Below are 23,461 nucleotides of genomic sequence, written 5' to 3' on the forward strand. Positions count from 1 at the left end.
ATTCCCATATAAAACGTTGATCTTCCACTGTGGACCTGCACTACCCCTGGTGTGAAAAAAACTTTAATTTGAACTTGCTATATAGATGCCTGCATAACAATATGGTTAATCATGGCCCTTCTGTTCCCTATCAATTCCAAGTAAAACTTTGATCCCCTAACGTAAAACAAACAACTAACCAACAACCAATCAATCTCATAAATCCTATAAAGAATATAAAATTAAGATTATGGAAACCACGGACCCCTAGACACACCAGAGGTGTGATCAGGTGCCTAAGAGCATCCCCTGATGACTGGTCACACCCGCCGTTAGCTGCAGAACTGTAGCTCTCTGAAAAATATTTTTTCAGAGAGCTACAGTTCTGCAGCTAACCCGCCGTTAGCCCTATATCTTCATCCCCTGATGACTGGTCACACCCGCCGTTAGCCATATATCTTCATCATGTAAACAGAGTAATCTGGCCTGGATTGAAAAATTGTTTATAAATTGATCTTAGATTTTTTTTTTTTGAGAAATCCAAATATTTGAGTTTTCTCAGATTTGAGATTTTTCTCAGAAATTTGAGTAAAATCTCAGACTTAAGTCTGAGTTTGGACTTAAGATTGTTTCGAGAAATCATCAGTCCTGGAGTACGTAAAGAACGTCCCAACAAAGAATGAAACACGTCTGACATACATTGTATATTCCCCATGTAAAACTTTGATCCCCTATTGTGACCCCTTTCACGCTTCCGGGAACCAGATTTTAAACAAACTTGAATCTGCACTACCTAAAATACTTGCATATTATGACAACTGATGATGGCCCTTTTGTTTTTGAGAATAAGAGTTTTAGGTTTTTCTAAATATTCCCATGTAAAACTGTAATCCCCTGTTGTTGCCCCCTTGTAGTCCCTGTGGTCATGATTGGAAGAAAATTGAAAATATTTCATGTCAGGAAGCTTTCGTGTAAGTTTCAATTTTTCTGACCCATTAGTTCTTGAGAAGACTGTTAAATTACCCCACCCTATTTTTGCCTTTTCTTGATTATCTTCCCTTTGGAGGAAGCATGGTTCTTCCTTTGAACAGACGCGAATTCCCTTCATCCAAGGATGATTTTATACCAAGTTTAATTGAAATTAGCATCCAAGGATGATTTTATACCAAGTTTAATTGAAATTAGCCAAGTGGTTCTTGAAAAGATTTTTAAAAGATGCCACGAAATTTTTATTAATCCTTAATTACATGTATCTTCACTTTAAAAAGGGCGCGACAATTCATTTGCTCTTTACCCAAGCATGCTTTAAGGCAAGTTTGGTTGAGATCAGTCTTGTGGATCTGGACGAAATGGTAAAAGTTTGTGGACGGACGGACGATGGACTAAAGGTGACCAGAAAAACTCACGTGAGCTTTCAGTTCAGGTATGCTAAAACTCCGTGTTTCTGTCGTTGTCAGCATAGTTCAGGATAAGGTCTATTCAGTATTGCAAAGCTCTGTTTCATATGCAGCGTGTATGAAATTCTGAAGTCAATCACTGCATGAAAACTATGGTTTCCATGGTGCGGAAACTATGCGGAAACTTAAGAAAACAAATGGTTTACGCAAGGTTTCAGTTTGGAAACTTCAAGTTTACAAGGGTATACGGAGTGTGTAAACCTAGGCCGTCCCCGATTCCAGGTGGTTTACGCAGCGGAAACTTGCGGAAACCTAAGGTTTCTGCACTGTTTCCGCACTACTGAAACTAGTCGCCACCCTAGGTTTACGCAAGGTTTCCGCACTACTAAAACTACTAGGCAAGTGCGAAAACCTCCAGAAACTTATTAACATGAATAGCCTACTCTTCTCTAAAATATGACATAATTGAATCAAGGCTATGTACACACAGTCACACTTTAATATCAGTGATATATATTGTGCTCCTGAAATTTACAAATCATTCAGCAAAGGTTTATGCAAACCAATTCTCTATTCATTGAATAAAATGTTTAAAATCTGAGATATTACCAACCACAAATTAAAACAAAACGAACATTTTATATACAATGAAATGCTTTTATTAAAGATTCAAAGATTTATATAAAGATTATTGAATAATAACATTAACAATCTTAAGCTTGGTTGAACAATATAGGACATGCACAACAGTGCTAGTGTAAACAAGACATGATTCAGAGACATGTATGCCTCCATGGTACAAAATTGAAAAGGGTTACAAACATGTATCATTTAATTGATAAGAGTGATGTAGTGCTAAAACAATTCAAACATACTGAGCATACAATATCTTTCCATGTCCAGAGTGGATTAACCCTTGACCATGTGACCTCCAAATCAACATGGATCATTTACTCCTTAGGATGTACCAGTATAGTAAGTTTGATGTCTGCCATGCAAATAAGTCTCAAAATATAAAGGAGACAATATATTACTATGTACCGTTTGACCATTGACAATGTCTACCAAAATCAATAGGCATCTACTCCTTACGATTCACCAGTGTACTAAGTTTAATGACTGTCAAGCAAAGACCATAGCTTCACTTTATTTTGACAAATGGATTGAAATTTCTTTCAGGAATTCCCAAATGTGAAATTGAAATTCTTAAAAAAGTATTTTGTTCTTGACGCAATTAACAAATGGAAGGTAGTCAGGGGGTAAGAGAAGCAATTTCTGTTAAACAATTAAAAAACATATTAAAGAAGACGATAATATTATTGTGTACAACTATAAATCTAAAGGTGGGTTTTTTCACAATCAAATGAAAAGATTCATCGCTGCCAGCATTTTATATTTACATTTTCAATGTGTTTGCCTTTGATATCTGTATAGATTGTAACGAAAGACATTTCCTTAAGAATACGATGCAGTTGTTAACAATCTATCTTAACAGCTGGCAATTCCGACAAAATTGAAAGTACAATGTAAATATTTTTTTAAAAATTGAAAACACAAGAGGGTATATTGCGGCACGTTTGGTCGCCAACAATCATTCGTGCTGCACGTATCGTCGCCGGGCGACCGAACGTGCCGTGATGGTGGACATGAATTGTCGTCAATTTTAGGCCATACCCGAGCACGAATGATCGCCACCAAAGCCCTAATATGCTTTTCTCCTCCCTCTCCTCCTCCAGCTCCTAGTCTCCTTCCTTCTCTTTCTCTCTTCTAGTTCTCTTCCTCTTCTTCATTTTCTTCTGGTGTGATCAAACCGAACAAAGAGTCTTTGGAATTGGCGGGTAATAAATAGCAAAGGGAGATGTGGTGCTTTCTGGTAGCCTTCTATTAGCCATCAGATACTATTGGACGTCCCCTATATAAAAAAAAAATCACAGCACATTCTAGATCTATTCTAGCTGCAATAATGTAGCCCTCTCTGATTTTTTTTTTTTTTTTGGGAGAGGGCTACAACTCCTTAGGATCTCCGTAATGGTGCAAATGCGGGAGTGATTCACTCCCGCAACATTTGCGCTCATTCTAAACATTTCCTGACTTTCTTTACATAAATAAAATGATATTCTATGTTTCTTAGTCAATATATAAATTTACAACCTGCAACTTTAGATTTGTGAGGCTGTATTCTACCGTTTTCAACAATTTCGATAAATTCCAATTTCTCGATTCATATTTGTGCGCCATGTTTGATGTACTGAAGTTTCAACTTCCGGTTGTCAAGTCATTTGCATATGCCATATAAGGTAGTATTTACATCAATGGACAAGTATGGAGGCGAAAGCTATTTCGTCGGTATTGAAAAGGTTTGAATTTAATATCAAGTTAAAAACCGAACAGCAGAGTGTAAATTCTTTCTGCAACAATATGATTTTCCTTTCTTTGTCGAAGTGGCTCGAATAACTACATTTTCGCGCTGATTGTCAATGTTTAGGCCTTTCATTAGATCCACCTACGAGATCTCGCGATAACAAGCATGGCGGAGCAGACGAAGAATTTTGCATGCTGTACATTATATTTAATGAAAAACACCTTTATTAGACATACCCGAGCACAAAGTTGGTACTCCTTTTGGTGTAAACAACATTTGGGACTAATACACCGAGTTTATTATCGGTTATTCATAAAAATTATTTTGCACCATTACGGAGATCCTATGGAATTGTAGCCCTATCCCGAAAACGTCAGAATAAAAAAAATTGGATAGGGCTACATTATTGCAGCTAGATCTATTCCGATTCGAAACAGCTCTTCAAACCTTCGAGGGCGAGAGGTTAGAGCGTTCGCCCCGCATGCGGAAGGCCGGGGTTCGAATCCCGATCGCGACAGACCTAAGTCGTTAAAAACAGGTAGTGACAGTTCCATCGCCAAACGCTCGGCATCAGGTGTGAATGTAACGGGTCCTCGGAGATGACCTTAAAAACGGATGTCCCGTGTCACAGTAGATGTGGCACGCTAAAGAACCCTCACTGCTCAATGGCCATAAGCGCCGAGTATAGGCCTAAATTTGAAGCCCTTCACCAGTCTTGGTGACGTCTCCATATGAGTAAAAAATTCTCGAGCGAGACGTTAAGCAAGATTACGGAAGCCGATAGGTGCTATGGTATAGAATTAATATTTATTTAACTGGCAACCGCCACTTAATTTATGTGGCGGCCGCCACTTATTATCTGGCGGCCGCCAGTTAATTTATGTGACGGCCGCCAGTTAATCATCTGGCGGCCGACAGTTAATTTAACCGGCGGCCGCCATATAAATTAACTGGTGGCCGCCATATAAATTAACTGGCGGCCGCCATATAAATTAATTGGCGGCCGTCACTTAATTTCTATGGCAGTCACCACTCAATTTAAATAATTTATATGGCTGTCACCAGTTATTCAACTCCTCTCTCTTTCTCTATCAAAATGAAAGGGGTGCAATCCCTCCCCAATGCTTAGTAATATGTATATATATATATATATATACACACACACACACAAGTAAGAACATTATTGTTTTTCGATTGTACTGTTAAATACGTTGAACCACGGGGCTGACCCTCCATTGACAGTGTTAGCAAGTCACCATTGCTATGCGATATGCTTAACATTGTCAATCTATGTTCCTTGATATGATTTAGTGAAGTAACTTTGGTCGCTTCGGGATTTAATACTGGTTGTAAGCAACGCTGGTTGCTTGTGTTATATGTAACGCTGTTGCCTCAAGTTCAAAGCACCACGGTCGTTTTGATGTGACATGGCTGAAGAAACCATATGGTCGTAGTTTGAAAGAAGCCGTGTGATAACTCCGTACACATCAATGAGTGATTTATTAACGTAGAGAATTTTCTATTAGGTTAATATGTATATAATCGTTCCTAAGTAGAATATGTATATATGTGCATCTGTAGTTGATAAATTCAAATCCTCAGCAAGTAATCTGAGGGGACCCTGTTGTAAATAGTATAATAACGGTAGCTAGATAGGTTACACATTACAAATCTTATAAGCAATACAAAATAGATAGTTGGGCAAACACGGACCCCTGGACACACCAGAGGTGGGATCAGGTGCATACGAGGAGTAAGCATATAAGATATCTTGTATATAAAACAAGATATCTTATGTTTATGAGATATCGTTAATAAGATGTCTTATAAAATTTAACGTAAAAACGGCGTGTCATGAGGATGGTGGCACGTAAGAGAACTGTGTTGCTAAAATGTTGTCATTCGTGTGTTTGCAAAATAAATTCTCATCAAATTCCATCCAGAAATACCCAGGTTTTTTGTTTGTTTGCTTTGTATCCTGCTTGACTTGTGTCACAAATGTGTGCACGTGTGTTATACAAAACAAAACTATTACACATGAATGCCCGTACACGCACACCGCCCCCGTGGGGATCCGGGTTAGAATAGGTCCTCGGTACCCCTTGCTTGTCGTAGAAGGCGACTAAATGGGGCGGTTCTTCGGATGAGACCGCAAAAACCGAGGCCCGTGTCACAGCACATGTGGCACGATAGAGATCCCTCCCTGCTCAAAGGCCATAAGCGCCGAGCATATGCCTAAATTTTGCAGCCCTTCACCGGCAATGGTGACGTCTCCATATGAGTGAAATATTCTCGAGAGGGACGTATAACAACATTCAATCAATCACACTAAAATACACACAGACACGCACGCACATGAGAGACACACCAAAGCATAATTGGGGTTTGGAACAGGGGAATTGGGTAGCGACCATTTGTGCTCGGGTATGGCCTAAAATTGAGGATCATCCGTGTTCCCCTTATGGTACGACCAAGCGTGCCTTAACAAGAGTATGAAACTTTAAAATTGTTGAAAATACATGAACTGCAAGACTCTACGCCAGATACTTCATGAAGCGTTAACGCTAAAATACTTCAAAAAGGATTTTTTTTTTATTTCTTAAACATTTCCCCGACTACAGAGTTTGCTGCCTATACAATTCACAGGTCCTCGTGCGCCATTTTCATTTGGTATGCGGATCATTTTTTTCCCTTAATTACAACCGAGTGTTTTGGTTCCGAAATCAGTTCTTCCAAGCACAATCTATTGAAATATTCCTCCACGTGATTTTACGATCTTTCACGTTGAACTGTTCCAGGTAACAGCGAGAACTGTTCTCGTGTTCTTGAGCGGCCTGCAAGAATTGCTTTAGCACTTTTTAAAATAAAGCACGCAACTACATCATCAGTCTTTATTATTGCAATATAAAACAAATGAATTCGTCAACAAAGTAAGGTATAAAACGATTGCATTACACACATGGATTTCAACACAATATTGTACGTTTAATAACATCATCACATCAATCCATTACTAATTCAGTACCGCAAACATCACATCTATTTTAAAAAATATTTTAAAAATAACCGTATTCCACTTTTCTTACAGTGTTACACAGTTAGTAACCCTCATACAGTCAACAATGTTTAATAAAAAATACTCAAGACTAATTAATAAGAATATATATATATATATAAAAAATCTTCAAAGTCGAAAGGTATGCACATTAAATGGCACAACGATGAATATGTAGAAAAGGGTGAGCATCATACAATGATTTTTGGAATGCGTTATAAAATTAAATTGAGCAAATAATTTTCGAATGATATAAAATACATACATACCTTTGGTAAAAGTTAATGTGAACAGTATTCTAGACGTATATTTGTGTGCGTGTGTTATTTACAGGGAGGGCGGTGGTTGTTGTTAATGAATTGTAATATTCTATTTATTTATTGTTGCAGTTCCAAAATAAAACAATGCAGTCCGGAGTACTACGAGCTGTTCCTCACACAAAGCTGCCTATGGCTAATTGACTTCATACACATTTCACACAGATTCTGATTTACAACAAACGATAACGGTACTTTATATACGACAGTTAAAAACAAAGTGTTCTTATTCTACACCTGTAAAGGGGTTAATACTGATTAATACTGAGGAGAAATGTTCTGGTTATCCATAAATGATGACTCCACAAAGTTTAAATGTGTAATATAAGATTATTGGGTCTGATGCGTCCAATGGGAGGCGACTCCCAAACGGTGATTGTCCCGTCTGATGACGTCATATACAGTCGCGAAGAATCGCTGGTGAACGTCAAACTGAAATAGAAAACAGATTAGATATAACAGTTATACATAGATCTACCGTGTCGCTGAAATCATTTCATCAACCCCACTGCTTGTCCTGTACTTAACCTTAGATGCAATTTGTTTCCTTTATATAATTAGATAATTCCCTAACGATTTTATCCGGAGAAAGGGTACTTAGATTTATACTAGGGGTGCAAGATGCAGTATTATACACAGACAAATTTTTGACCATCTTAGAGAAGAGGGAGGGGGACGGGTGCACTTTCTTAGAGAAGAGGGAGGGGGACGGGTGGACTTTCTTAGAGAAGAGGGAGGGGGGCGGGTGCACTTTCCTAGAGAAGAGGGAGGGGGCGGGTGCACTTTCCTAGAGAAGAGAGTCCAATGGGAGGGGTGCAAGATGCAGTATTATACACAGACAAATTTTTGACCATCTTAGAGAAGAGGGAGGGGGACGGGTGCACTTTCTTAGAGAAGAGGGAGGGGGACGGGTGCACTTTCTTAGAGAAGAGGGAGGGGGCGGGTGCACTTTCCTAGAGAAGAGAGTCCAATGGGAGGGGTGCAAGATGCAGTATTATACACAGACAAATTTTTGACCATCTTAGAGAAGAGGGAGGGGGACGGGTGCACTTTCTTAGAGAAGAGGGAGGGGGACGGGTGCACTTTCGGTCCCAATCTCTGCGTCCCGCTAATCAGTCTACATTGTTGTGCTATTATCAGGGGTGGATCCAGAAAATTACAAAATGGTGTGTGTGGGGGGTGGGGGGGGGTTTGCGACCCAAATCTGTACCTTTTCCGTCCCCTAAAAAGTGTGTGTGTGGAAGACCCCCAAAATAGCATGTGATTAGTTTCATTATGAAATCATACATATGATGACAAGTTTGGAGAGAATATTGTGGCAGAGCGTGGACAACTCCAAATTAGTGGTAAACTCAAAATTCCGTGTTAATGGAAATGAAAATTATAGCATGTACATTACATTTATAATTCTAAAAATACTCCCATTAAAGAACTGGACACACAGGCTTGTTCCTTATTCAGTGTTTCCTGTTGCATTACCCTTTGTACTAGGTCATAGTTATACCACATGTGTCTCATATCCTTGTTGTGTATTAAACATTTCCTGCTTTTGTGACCAAGCATTCTATTGACCAGTTTTAAAACTTGTTGTTTCACAATATCACGATACACGGTCCTTTACATTCACCCCCACCCCACCCCCACCCCCGAAAAATCCAAGTATCGCAATATATGGGAACCCATGATACAGTGACAACTGACTTTACACATTATTCAGACAGCAATTAATATTTTAAATATTTGTAAAGATCTGTGAATATTACACAATTGTGCCTGTGTTCTACTTTTAACAATATCAGTCATGGGATAAAACAGACAAACATAATTTCCTGATACTAGTAATGTAAAACTTCCTCTTTCACTTGATTTCATCTACTCCAAATTTTGATAAATTATACACATGCATATTGAATTCGGAACTTATACTAGGGAATTTTTCGTTGGAGAGCATTCATATGATGGAGGATGAAACCCAGGCACAAGTGCCTCTGAAGATTTGCACTGCCCATGGCGATTTACGGGACATGTTTTGTGTGGACTGTGAGGAGGAAATTTGTCTAATTTGTGGACAACAAGAGCATGGCCTGCATGATTGGAACAGAACAACCAAAATACTGGAACGTCTGAAATTGGAGCTCAAAAAACAATGCAATGTCGTCATGGAAGAAAGGGTTCCTGTACTAAAGGCAGAGGTACAGAACATACAGACGATAAAAGACGAAAGTGAGAAACTAACAGACGTCAAAACGGAGAAAATTCGAACTCAAACTGACGTTGTTGTAGAGAACCTACAGAGAATTTCTAATGAGTTAGTTAACTACTGTAAATCCATCAAAGCTCAGAATGACGAAAAACTAGATGTAAAAGCAAAGGAAATAGAAACTTACTTAACACAACTAGAATCCAGTCTGCAAGATATTGAAAACGAAAGTAAAACTACAAATCTGTCCAAACTGCTGCAGCTGAAAAAAGACGTGGAATGTGTACCCGATTCTTTCCGACTTTCCGAACAAGACTTAACTGTACATCAAATCTATTTCATGGAAGGAAAAAAGGATGACGATTTTCTCCAGTCTGCCATAGGCGAAATATTTCTTAAATACAGTCAAGTCACAGTCACGAAAATATTTGAGGCCATAAAAGGGAAGAAGATGATAAAGTATATTTCTCCAATATCTAACACGCATGCGTGGATCAGAGAATTCAGATCGTCGGAAAACATTCTGATTAACAATGAGAATGGAAGAACAGAGAATGGATGCGTGTTTGGAGAAACACAAGCCGATCACATCCCTGACGACTTCATTACGATGGAGAATGGCGTCCACGTCTACACATGGCATGCAGGACACTGCGTGATGAAAATTTCACCTCCAAAAGTAGATGCAAATGAAATGTCCATTAATAAAGTGGTCAAGCTGGCAGACTTGTCTAATCTGTTTCCGGTAGGAATTTGCGCTACAACAGAAGGTAAATTTCTTGTATCAGCAATGGATGCTACGGCGTTTAGCGAGGATCTCTTCACCAAGAGACAGCCAAAGAAAAGCGTCATCATACTATTGTCTGGGAGTGGAAAGATGAAAAAGGTGTATCAGTATGAGGAAGATGGAAAGACAAAAGCATTCTTTTATCCTTATAGGGTGGCAGAAAATACAAATGGCGATATTTGTGTGGTAGACAGAACAGCTTTAGACAGTGGACGGCTATGTGTGCTTTCACCTTCTGGTAACCTCAGATTCCGCTACAAGGGACACGGTCCAAACCAATCACAGTTTGATCCACGGGGGATTTGTTGTGATTCTGCCGGTAATATTCTGCTATGTGACTGTGGGAACAAGTCTGTACATTTACTGAGGGAGAATGGGACTTTTCTGACTTACATCATCAGAAGTGATGAGGTACCGTGGTCCATGTCAATGTTTCTAGATACACTCTGGATCGGAGGAAAAAATGGAATCATTTACGCATACAGATATCAAATAAGTGACTCCTAGCTCTCCAGAAATGTTGTAAAATAGCAACAGTTTCTAATCATAAATACTGTATAACGTACACTTAGTTTGTTGGGTGTTTTTTTTGTGGTGATTATCCAATGTTACACAACAGGTATCGTTATGAAACAATTCATTTGCTCTTCTCTACATACTGGGTTAAACCACAGTTTTAGCACTAAATTGCCTTTTCATTTAACTGTATTGTACAAGGTATTACTTGGTCTGATGTGCAAGAGCTGTGTTGACATAATAACTGTTACAATTTAACTAAATTGCAATTTGCATGGTGTCTCCCACATTTCATGACGAGTCAACATGTTTTTACCAGAGATAATAGCTGTGTCATATATATCTTACGATGTATATAGCTGTTTTACAATGTTTCAAAAACTGTATTGTGAAACCTGTTTAAATCTAGCATGTTCTGGGAGATTTTCACGTCACATTTGACATGTCAGATTGCACAAAGTAAAGAATGTAGAGAAGAAAAGATAATTGGGAATTAAAACGAGGTCCGAATTCACGGTGAAACAGGTGTCAGAATAGAGAGGTTTAACTGTAATACACATGTACTATACCTCCTTATGAGGTGTCAGAATAGAGAGGTTTAACTGTCATACACATGTACTGTACCTCCTTATGAGGTGTCAGAATAGAGAGGTTTAACTGTTATACACATGTACTGTACCTCCTTAAGAGGTGTCAGAATAGAGAGGTTTAACTGTTATACACATGTACTGTACCTCCTTATGAGGTGTCAGAATAGAGAGGTTTCACTGTAATACACATGTACTGTACCTCCTTATGAGGTGTCAGAATAGAGAGGTTTCACTGTAATACACATGTACTGTACCTCATAATAAGGCAGTATGACTTTTATATAACTTTTGTGAAGCTATATTATAATGAAGTAGTAGATGCAGCCTCACAGATAAAAGATGGAGGAGAACTTGCCTGATAACAGGTTTGTGCATGAGATTCTCAGTGTGCAGATCCCTGAGTACTGTTAGGTCCATACTGCTCCACAGCCTGTCAAAAAAGAAACATCAACAATGGATCATGCCAAGACACATACTCAATAATAAAAAATGGCCATCTTAATTAAATTTCAACAACAAAGATATCTGTTTATATCCAGTCCACCCAACAGTGCAGTAACAAGCTCATTCTGGTGTGCCGGAAAGAAGGGCAAATATGTATATCAACTCCTACATATAAATGATTTGAAATGCACTACAATGCTCCCATGGGAATTCGGGTTAGAATAGGTCCTCAGTACCTCTTGCTTGTCGTAAGAGGTGACTAAATGGGGTGGTCCTTCGGATGGGACCACAAAAAACCAAGGCACCGTGTCACAGCAAGTGTGGCACGATAAAGATCCCTCCCTGCTCTCAAGGCCATAATTGCCGAGTATAGGCCTACAGTTGGCAGCTCTTCACCGGTAATGGTGACGTTGCCTTATGAGGGAAAAATTCTCGAGAGGGACGTTAAACAATCTATCAATTACTACAATGCATGATGGCAGCAGGTTTTCCTTGGAACAAAATTTCCAGATCTTTTAGATTTATACTGCCAATTTTAGCAAAGAAAATATCAAATTTCAAAATTCATGCCACATCCTCTAATTAGGAAATGAAATTGAACATTTCATCATTAAGTGTGATAAACAAACCACAGGGAGGAATTATTTCTCAATCTGCTAACAATCAAAAGTACCAAATTTTGACAATTTATGAGATAAATAAAACTTATTTTGGACATCTAATTGTGAAGATGAAACTACTGTATAATCAGTTGCGACAATTTTTACATAAAATATGTGCCCTATACTCAACACTGCTTTTTATCCAACAACTATTTCTTCCTTGTATGTTTATTTGCCTATGTTTGTTTGGAATTTGTTCAAATATACATGTTGCCCGATGAGGGTCATATAATTGGCTATGCTACAATTTCAGAATTCTCTCATATTTTATTTGGAACTAAGAATAGTTTGCAATTTGCAAAGTATGAATAAATTAAAAATTAGATTAACTTTGACATAAACCTTTACATTTATTAAAAACAAAACCAGTTTCTTCAATAGAGATGGACCATTTGCACAAAATCGCCACTCACTTTAATCTAAAGCTTCAAGGACCCTCCATTGAGATAGTGAATGAAACAACCATACTTATATTAGAGAAAATGATAACTAAATAAGCGAAAGATACAAGTTTAATCTATTTCAATAAGTTGACACATTGGAAAAAGAACAACATTTTTAAAACCCTTGTGCATCCAAAAATGACATTGAGAGCTGTTTACCTAACAATTCCATTGTCCATTCCCCCAGCCAGTATATTGACTGACTGACCCTCTGGGGCAGTGGAGAATGACAGACAGTTGATACAACTCTCCAGTGTGACGTTCTTGGCGATGGGTGTGGCATTAATGGAATGCAACATCAGCTGACTACCGGGTCCCTTCTGACTGACAGAGGCGATGTCTCCCAGGGTACTGCTGACTGCCAACACTCGAACCGGAGACCCATGGCAAGTGATAGATCTCACGTAACACAACCTGAAATATACCTCAAATAATTATAAAACCTATCAATCAGAGTCCTTTATTGGGAGAAGTTTTGACAAGAAATTCTAAGTTTAGATACATTTACATATACCTCTCTATACGTCAACAAGTCTTCTTGGTATATCAAAGTTTTTTATTCTTTAGATACTACATCATGTTGCTAAATACCTGGCCCCAGGTTCAAGTAACAAACTCAGACTTAAGTAAAAATTTCAGTCACCTGTAAGATGTTCATTGCTTTTGAATTGAAACTCTTAATTTGCAGACCCTAGAAATTTGATGAAGCAATATTGAAAAACAGTTTTATTTTGGAATTTTGACTTCTCAATCATTTCATTCCAATATTCAGATTCTGACTCTAGCTTAGCATGTTTCACGATCCTGGGGCCTGAAGATTTATATTGTAAATTCTTTAGACTTTGAAATGCCCCCTGACCTGTTAAGGTCCCAGATGATGCAAGTACTGTCCTCGCTTCCACTGACCACCAGGCTGTACTGTTTACACACCACTAAAGCATTGATCCTGCCAGTGTGTCCATGGAGTGCCTGTCGACTGCCTTTGATTTGTAGACAACTCTCCTGTTAAAAAAAAACAACATTATCACTTCTCAAGCTCCATCTTCATCTATTGACACCACTCTGCTGTTTTAATTAGGTTTTGTCATCGTACAACTACACGTACAGTTAACAAAACTTATAGCAAAGGGTTGGTAACGAACAATTTTGATTCATTATAAATGTAAACTTGTTTTAATTAGGTTTTGCCATTGTACAAATATACATGCAGTAAAACAAGCTTATAGCGAACTGCTGGAAATGAACAATTTTGATTCGTTATAAACAAAATTTGTCACATCCAATAAGTTCAAGTTACAGGGTATGAAAATCACTTCGCTATAAGCATGAAATCAATACAAGTATGTTTGCTGTAATCGTGTTTTACTGCAGATAGATTACCTTTGCCTGATTGAATACAGTGTTGTAGATGGTTATGGTGCCACTTGTTCCTCCAACAAACAGCAGACGACAGTCCGGTACAGAGGCACAACAAGTTACCTGTCAAGATCAACAACTCGTATTAGTGTGTGTGTGTGTTTGGGGGGGGGGGGGGGGGGGGGCTCAAGATCAATCACTGTCTATTTTTTGGAATAAAATTTAGAAGTGCAAATTAAATAACCTTTTCAAATGGTGAGTGAGATAGAAGATTGATTGGCGGATTCTCCTTTTTCACTTGGTGGATTCTCAGTATGCCGTCTGCATCTTTCCAGTCCAATATGGCTGCCCAGATCACATCTGTCGAGTTGTACAATGTGGAAACTGAAAGAAAAATGAGCAAATATGAAATATATGTAGCCTGAACAGTGCTAAAAGAAATCTTCATGACATTTCAAAAACATTATATTATAGTAGCTCTTCACCAACCTAATTAAAATCAGATCTTTTCTACTTCCTCTGATAATCTACCCTTTTCTAGTGTAGAGAATCAGGGCAAGTAGAAAAAGTCTGATCTTAATCAAATTAACCCTTTTTATCAACATAAAATAGCTAGTTATTCTAATACAGAAATATACCTATCTATGCATCAACAATTTTGCTGCAGGAAATGATGTCAATAAATTTTTCAATGGCATCCTGCTTATTTACGAACATGGAAGTATTTGATGACTTCCTGTACACAGAACCTTTCCTCTGGAAGTTTTACCTTTCTGTTTGCTGAGCATTGTGAGACAGCAGCATTTCTCTCCCACTCCAAACACTTCTCCTGTTGGGAAGGCAGTCAGGCTGGCCACCACCGCATTGTATCGACCCTGCCAGATAACCTCCGGGGGAGATAAATCTCGTGAGCCAACGTATACCCCCCACTTTAGACCATTCACACTGGTCAAGGGACTAGGCTATAAATAAGAACTACATTTTGTTACTCTGGTTCTGCTTTGAAAGTTGTCTAATTTGAAACTGAATTCGACACAATTTTAAGTTTAAGCAAAAGCATAAAATTCCAGAAGCATAGCATAGCTAGAGGGTAGCAAGGGATTGTGGAGAAAGCACTCAATCAATATTGGGAGATCAGTTGCTTGTTTTGAGATCAGTTGCTTGTTTTTGAGATCAGTTGCTTGTTTTGAGATCATTTGCTTGTGCTGAGATCAGTTGCTTGTTTTGAGATCAGTAGCTCGTTTTGAGATTCAGTTTATAAATCTGTTATTGTCTTCATTTATCTAAAAATTGCTGAAGTGAGAACAAATATATGTAACTAGAAAAAGCATTTTCTCTTAATTCTCAGTAACATTAATACAACTGACCATAAATGACCGTTGTATACTATAGGTAATCCATGAGTAATTGACAAGTATTCTCATTAATTCGCAAGAAGCCTCTATTGCAAACTCAAATTTCTCGCTTCTACTTATTTACCAAAATCTTAAAGATCGAAATCCTTCCTAGTACAGCAATTGTGATTTTTTTTAAGTTCTTGAGAAGATGAGAACTGATGCCAAATGGCAATTTACACAACTTAAGCCTTTGCTTGAGACAAGGAATCTACAGAGAGAGGACAGATAATGTGAGGAATCTACAGAGAGAGGACTGATGATGTGAGGAATCTACAGAGAGAGGACTGATGATGTGAGGAATCTACAGAGAGAGAGGATAGATGATATGAGGAATCTACAGAGAGAGGGCAGATGATGTGAGGAATCTACAGAGAGAGGGCAGATGATGTGAGGAATCTACAGAGAGAGGATAGATGATATGAGGAATCTACAGAGAGAGAGGACAGATGATGTGAGGAATCTACAGAGAGAGAGGATAGATGATGTGAGGAATCTATAGAGAGAGGACTGATGATGTGAGGAATCTACAGAGAGAGGGCAGATGATGTGAGGAATCTACAGAGAGAGGATAGATGATATGAGGAATCTACAGAGAGAGAGGACAGATGATGTGAGGAATCTACAGAGAGAGAGGATAGATGATGTGAGGAATCTACAGAGAGAGGACAGATGGTGTGAGGAATCTACAGAGAGAGGACAGATGATACAAGGAATCTACAGAGAGAGGACAGATGATACAAGGAATCTACAGAGAGAGGACAGATGATACAAGGAATCTACACAGAGAGAGGACAGATGATACAAGGAATCTACAGAGAGAGGACAGATGATACAAGGAATCTACAGAGAGGACAGATGAAGTAAAGAATCTACAGAGAGAGGACAGATGATACAAGGAATCTACAGAGAGAGGACAGATGAAGTAAAGAATCTACAGAGAGAGGACAGATGATACAAGGAATCTACAGAGAGAGGACAGATGATACAAGGAATCTACAGAGAGGACAGATGAAGTAAAGAATCTACAGAGAGAGGACAGATGATACAAGGAATCTACAGAGAGAGGACAGATGATACAAGGAATCTACAGAGAGAGGACAGATGATGTGAGAAATCTACAGAGAGAGGACAGATGATGTGAGGAATCTACAGAGAGGACAGATGATGGTGAGGAATTGACCACATCTAAGAAATGGAGAGGGACTCACAATATAAGGAAGCTGAGGCATCTGTTTTACGGGTACCTCAGACAGAAACAGCTGGGAAAGGACACTGGGCGTGTCCTGGTGAGAAATCTTCTGAGGTTGAAAGCTCCTCTGGGGGTGGGTCGATTTAAACAGCTGTCTGGGAGTCTGGCCGTAAGTTTTGACCATTGTCTTCAGGGCGTGGCGACGGAGTGGGTCCTTTACACTGTCTATGTCCATTCCAAAGTAGGTCTGAAAAGTAAAGCAAAGAAATAAAGGAACACGGAATAGTAATCCTTTCTAGAATCAAAACAAAAATTTTCATTTCATTGTAAAAAAGACTTGGAAAGAGAAATTCATAAATATACCATGATATTCTTCTTTTTTTTTTTTTTATATATATATAGATATCCATTTCATTTTTATTTTGCAATTTGGCTTGGATAGAAACTATACTGTTTAATGACACTTCCAACAAAGTTTTTTCAAAAATGATGAATTCATGTTTTCATCAATAAAATTATTACAATTTACCATATAAGATGTAATTTATTCCAATGATTTCTCAATCAAATCCAAAAGGGTGGGGAAAACTTGTTTAGAGTTATATAGGGAAGAATAATATATTTCAACCTTTGAACATCTTAGAAAATTTACATGTTCCTTATTTTTAAAGGAATTTTATGTGTGTACTTATTACAACCAAACTAAGCCAAAAAATATATACTGTAAATTCCTAAATATATGCGAGAAATTTAATATTGCATAATTTAGCAAGAAGCATCACTCGCAAAATAAAATTATTCGCTTTTATCTTTAAATTGCTAAAATACATATAAACTCTTGATCGACAGAGCACTCGCAAATTTATGTTCTCGAGATTTGATGTGTATGACCCATTTTGCTATAGTAAGTACTCAAGTAAAACAACGAATCTACAGTATCAACGCAAGCATCCATTTTTTTAGTTTGTATCGAGTGTCCTTAATATTCAAATTCTTCACTTTCAACAGTTATAGAGGGATGGAAGACGTTAACTTTCAACACTTACAGAGGGAAGGAAGATGTTAACTTTCAACAGTTACAGAGGGATGGAAGACATTAACTTTTAACACTTACAGAGGGATGGAAGACGTTAACTTTCAATACTTACAGAGGGATGGAAGATGTTAACTTTCAACACTTACAGAGGGATGGAAGACATTAATGGCTTTCACAGCTTCCTCTCCCTGTTGTTTGAATCCAAAAACTAGATCAATCCAGTGATGAAGGTTCTTCGAGACATACGCAGACTCTAAGGCCTGACGCAGAATCATTACAAACAGACGAGCATCGCCGTTACACCAGGGAGGGAGATTCACATCATGTACCACTTCTCCATTCTGTCTCTTTCCAAATTCAAAACCTGTCGTAAATACCAAGGCCACATTCTGTACATACACTGATTAATTCATACAGACAGGCTTGTCATATCATTTGCCTATCTAAAGAATAGCACAAAACATTTTTTTCACCTTCATTGTTTTTAAGAAACTCTGGAAGGAAGAAGAATTCTGGGATTAGTTCCTTGACATCTGTAGCCGATTCAAAGCTGGCAAGTCGCCAAGCCGTCTGTACGCTGTGGAATGTTCGGTCAGGCAGATCAAAGTTTTTATCTACAAAACAAGGTTGTTGCATATGAAAAACTTAAAATAAAGGTTATACTCTGCTCACAGTAAAAAAACTGCGAGTGTAACTAACAACATTTTGTTTGGAGTTCATACACAGGCCTGCTCTTAAATGAAGAGAAATTGTACAATAAAGTTGCATTTAGAACACTATTTAAACAAGGTGTGTTTGTGAAATACTAATGCCCCCATGTGGCAGCAACGTAATTCTGGTTCCTGAGAAAGGTCTTGTCACAAGGAATACGCATGTGAAATATGAAAGCTCTACACATGTAGCACTAAGCATTCAAAGTTATGGCCAAGGTTAAAGTTTTACAAAAGTAGGTCAAATTCAAAGGTGAAGGTCATGAAATAAAATAATTTGGTATCAAAAGAAATGTCTTGCCACAAGGAATACACATGTGAAATATGCCTTATAACCATTCATTTAGAAGTTATACAGACAGACCAAAGATTATATGCATCACAATCTTCAAATATGGGGTCCTGAAAATTGAGCTTTGAAATCAATACTAAAATAAACTGATGTTACCTATTACTTACAAGAAAAACATTACAACATCATTAACAAAACAATCAGGTCACATACGCCTAAAAATAAAAAAATGCATGACAAACATTAGTTGCATTACCTTGGTAACTAAGGAACATTTTCGTGAATGGTGGGAGTCTGACCAGGAAGTGAAGAACAGTACCGCTATTGGAATAATGGCTGCCATAGTGATACGGTTCCACCCTCAACAAGTTATCCATACCTTCTCCTCGGTCTTGTTCCTGTTTCAAAATCTGAATTGAAAAGGGACAATACAAATGAAATCCTAACATTATCCTGTATCAATATTATCAATCTAAAAATATATTACTTGTGCTGAAAATCATATAAAATACACACATAAAAATGATAAAATCCAAAAAATATTTACGTTGTAGTTGTCAATGTACTTTTGTTCTTTCTCCTTACTCTGTACAGACATGGGTTTACGTAGGTTCCTACAATCACAGAAAATCATTTGAAATTTATCTGAAGACCGCATTCGCTTCATAAATGTTATCTATACAAATCTCATTACAGAAGAAACCAGAATATCAAGCAGCCATTTTATCACACATCACAGACACAGTGTGTTTAAAGATTTCATTGTAATAACAAGAGAGTATATAGATCATACAATGTAAGAATGCATAGATATATTAAATACAGTCAAACCTCGTCATCTAGAACAGGATGGTACTGAGAAAAAACTCCGAGATATCTGAGACTTTGAGATATTGACGTTGAAATATATAAGAATATGTACATGTAGTTGGGACTTCCAACTCACTTCAACATATCCATGGTATTTCAGATTTGAGATATTGAAGTTCAACTGTATGTGTACTAAGCAAAAGTATATACAGTTATTTGAATTTTACAACAAGAATTTAAAAAAATGTTGAATAAACAGTTTTTGATGTTGAATCAATATTGAAATTTAAACATGCTGTAACACATCCCATACAATAGAAACAAAGGACCAATCAAGTGGCGACATTGTCATGTGACAGAATAAAAATCCCACACACCTATAGCTTTTCTCATCACACAAGTCCAATCTTTCACTGAAGTAATCCTTCAGAACGAATGGGAAAATGGGGTACTGCATCAAGTCATTAAACGATCGGCCGGCAATTTTATTCAGGTGTGTAAGATAGTCAAAATTGGTCATCCGCCCCTCAATCCAAGACTGCTGGACTGTGTTCAGTTCTTCCAGCACAACATAGTGCGGCAGTTCTAAAGTGTGAAGGTGCTGATACAGACCATTTCTCTCCTGTAAAAAAAAAAACCAGCAGCTAGAACAGCCACCTTCTTATCTACCAGCAGCTAGAACAGCCACCTTCTTATCTACCAATAGCTAGAACAGCCACCTTCTTATCTACCAGCAGCTAGAACAGCCACCTTCTTATCTACCAGTAGCTAGAACAGCCACCTTATCTACATTCTGGAAATCACAAGATCAGTACCATGTGTTTACTTGTTGTAGCATATTCAATATTAAGCACAATCAAAGCTTATGCACGTATTGCCATTAATTATGAATTGTGACACTGTGTGCAATGATATTGAATAAATAAAATCATTTAATATTTTAGTGGCAACCAAAGATTTGCTCTCTTTAATGACCACTCAAAACTTTAGAATATAAGTCCTACTTAACTAAAAACATATACAGTAACAAACGTTAATATTTCTTTTTCAAATCTGACATTTTCATTGCTTATTGTCAGAAGTACATAAATATGAAGCACCATACTCATTGATCATAGTACACTCAAAAAATTCTCAAATCATTTATAATATATAGACATCTAGGAACTGCACTTGTGGTTACTATTTTGAGTATCGCAGAATGTACTGACCATTTCACTGACCCCCACAATGATTCACTGACCGACCCCCACAATGATTCACTGACCGACCCCCACAATGATTCACTGACCGACCCCCACAATGTTCACCTACCCGGTTATTCTGACAAGCCAACAAACAGGTTTTCCCATTTGTAAGAAAAATTTCAATTCCCACATCTCGTAGCTGGAACCAGCGCTTGTGAATTTCTCTGATGTCTTCATACGGCCATGTCATCGACAACTGATCTTTGTTCCCTAAAAGCACCTAGTAACAGAATACATACCTACATTTAGACTACATGCCTGACAGATAACCAAATTCTAAATCTAGTAGAATAGCACCATACAGATATATTACAACAATCACAAGTTTTAATACCAATATTATAATATAGGATGTTTCATCTCTATTCTTCTTACCTGTGTGTAATTGGCATCAGATATTGCCTCATCTGCGACAAAGAAAATACTGTTCTCGCCTAAAATAAAATAATACGATATTACGAGTTGGAATTCCTCTCTGAATTTCATCAAAATGTACACAAATTAAATCTTATCTTTTAATACATTCGGTTACATTTTCTTTTTCAGTTACACGTTCTTATATTAAGTTAGTCATGTTATTATATTAAAGGGACATGAACACGATTTGAGCTGAAAATTTTCAAATTTTGATTTTGGATTTTTAATGTTTAGAATGCTTGAATAAGGTAGTAGTAATCATCAGCAAAAATTTGAATGTCAGTAGTTAAGGTACATGGGAGATACAGAGGTCACAAGTCCTTCTAATGTAAACAATGCTTGTGCCATGTTTTTGTTTACATAGGTTAAATAAACTTTAAAAGCAGATTTTTTCAATTTACAAGTGAATTCTTAACACATTTAAATAGTTTCTAGTGTTTGGCACATCCCATTTTGTTTTAAACACGCTATTTTCTATTAAACAGTCTAATGTAAACAAAAACATGGCATGAGCCTTGTTTACATATAAACAAAGAATTGCGAGTGCTATATCTCACTTGTAACTCAACAATTGTTATTCAAATTTTGGTTGACCATTAGAAATACTTTAGTTAAGCATTGTAAACAATAAAAATGGAAAAATAAAATTTGAAAATTTTCAGCTCAAATCGTGTTTAAGTTACATTCATGTTCTTACATTTAATTAGTTACACGTTCTTACATTCAGTTACACGTTCTCACATTCAGTTACACGTTCTCACATTCAGTTACACGTTCTCACATTCAGTTACACGTTCTCACATACAGTTACACGTTCTCACATTCAGTTACATGTTCTTCCATTCAGTTACACGTTCTCACATACAGTTACACGTTCTCACATTCAGTTACACGTTCTTCCATTCAGTTACACGTTCTCACATTCAGTTACACGTTCTTCCATTCAGTTACACGTTCTCACATTCAGTTACACGTTCTCACATTCAGTTACACGTTCTCACATTCAGTTACACGTTCTCACATTCAGTTACACGTTCTTCCATTCAATTACACGTTCTTACATTCAGTTACACGTTCTTACATACAGTTACATGAAAGGTCAGGTGCAGATTGTGATTAGTTTTACGTACCGACCAGAAGTTCTCCTTTGCTTTCATTAAAAGGAGACACCGCTGTACATTTGCAGGTATGCCTGGAACAATAAACACACCTTTAGCACCGGTAAAACCTTGCTACTATAAGAGATCTAATGACCTGCTATCATACCAAACACAAGATCTGACGACCCTTTATCATACCAAAATCTGCATCTCACAGCCTGTTAGTAGAACAGAAACTGGACCCCATGACCCATTATCATAGCAAAAACCTAATCTTCTGGCCGCCTGTTAAAGGAACAACTCTGTCTTTAGTAAGAAAACTACTCACTGAATCTTCTCACTCCTGTACAGCTGATAGATAAGAGCTGCTGAGTCTGAAGTCTGGTGGTCATCCTCAAACAAATAGATCAGGGGAGGATCCAACATTTCATTTTCTACAATAAAAGTATAATCATGCAGCCTTACTAAAATTCTTACGTCTTCCAATGCAATATAGACTTTAAAATCTTGTAATGTCATGAAAACGTACCAATTTTTAACTGATTTTCCAGATTGAGAAATCTCTTCTCTATACCTAGATGACACCTCTTCAGTCTCTTTCTAACCCTACCTGGACCCTCAGTGGGGTCCAGCTGCCACGAGAGTGGGTAGGACTTAGCATCATGCCATACAGCTCTGAAATGACGAAGACTATTACTGTAATTCAAGAACAAAACTATCACATATCTGGCCAGGATTTCTCAAAAGAAACTCCAGTCGAAACTTGGACTTAAGTCTGAAAATAACAGAAAACTTAAGTTGGAGATTTTTTCGAAAAATCTAAGCCTGTCCTAAAATCTTTTATAAACATCTGTTTACCTTTCATGAGTGAGATTCTGGACGATTTGTTGCCATGATTTTTTAATCTGAATTTTCTCCGTCATTGTCCTCTTTATGTGTTCCACAAATTTGTTCCTTTCTTGACCTTGTAATTGTGTCACCCTCTGAGTCATCTCCATGGCATGGCTTGATAAATTGGAATACACTTTGTCCAGTCGATGTACCGTCCTACATTTAATACAAGAGATATGCACTGGTTTTTATTCCATCATTCTATAAACTCTAAAATTATTCTAGTAAAGAAATTGAAACATTATATATGCATTGTACATATGC

At 37.5% G+C, this 23,461-nt stretch overlaps 1 protein-coding gene across 4 annotated transcripts in view; it reads right to left on the reverse strand.

Annotated features, from left to right (window-relative positions):
- Positions 1 to 6,615: 6,615 nt before the first annotated feature.
- Positions 6,616 to 23,461, reverse strand: part of LOC125649299 (lysosomal-trafficking regulator-like) — a 74,119-nt gene continuing 57,273 nt past the window's right edge. For 3 of the 4 annotated variants that reach the window (XM_056166533.1, XM_048876737.2, XM_056166534.1), the window contains 19 exons: positions 23,165 to 23,353; positions 22,836 to 22,981; positions 22,635 to 22,740; positions 22,337 to 22,398; positions 21,165 to 21,223; positions 20,857 to 21,009; positions 19,920 to 20,164; positions 19,280 to 19,346; positions 18,989 to 19,142; positions 18,204 to 18,344; positions 17,877 to 18,094; positions 16,714 to 16,941; positions 14,878 to 15,070; positions 14,353 to 14,492; positions 14,133 to 14,231; positions 13,612 to 13,754; positions 12,912 to 13,166; positions 11,559 to 11,633; positions 6,616 to 7,542 (listed from right to left, as the gene is read on the reverse strand). In XM_056166533.1, the coding sequence (XP_056022508.1) occupies positions 7,422 to 7,542; positions 11,559 to 11,633; positions 12,912 to 13,166; positions 13,612 to 13,754; positions 14,133 to 14,231; positions 14,353 to 14,492; positions 14,878 to 15,070; positions 16,714 to 16,941; positions 17,877 to 18,094; positions 18,204 to 18,344; positions 18,989 to 19,142; positions 19,280 to 19,346; positions 19,920 to 20,164; positions 20,857 to 21,009; positions 21,165 to 21,223; positions 22,337 to 22,398; positions 22,635 to 22,740; positions 22,836 to 22,981; positions 23,165 to 23,353 (2,794 nt within the window). In that variant the 3' untranslated portion in view covers positions 6,616 to 7,421. The remainder of the gene's footprint in view (positions 7,543 to 11,558; positions 11,634 to 12,911; positions 13,167 to 13,611; positions 13,755 to 14,132; positions 14,232 to 14,352; positions 14,493 to 14,877; positions 15,071 to 16,713; positions 16,942 to 17,876; positions 18,095 to 18,203; positions 18,345 to 18,988; positions 19,143 to 19,279; positions 19,347 to 19,919; positions 20,165 to 20,856; positions 21,010 to 21,164; positions 21,224 to 22,336; positions 22,399 to 22,634; positions 22,741 to 22,835; positions 22,982 to 23,164; positions 23,354 to 23,461) is intronic. The other variant, XM_056166532.1, reaches the window with a different exon arrangement.

Source organism: Ostrea edulis, chromosome 5 (assembly GCF_947568905.1).
Source record: "Ostrea edulis chromosome 5, xbOstEdul1.1, whole genome shotgun sequence".
Classification (NCBI taxonomy): Eukaryota; Metazoa; Mollusca; class Bivalvia; order Ostreida; family Ostreidae; genus Ostrea; species Ostrea edulis.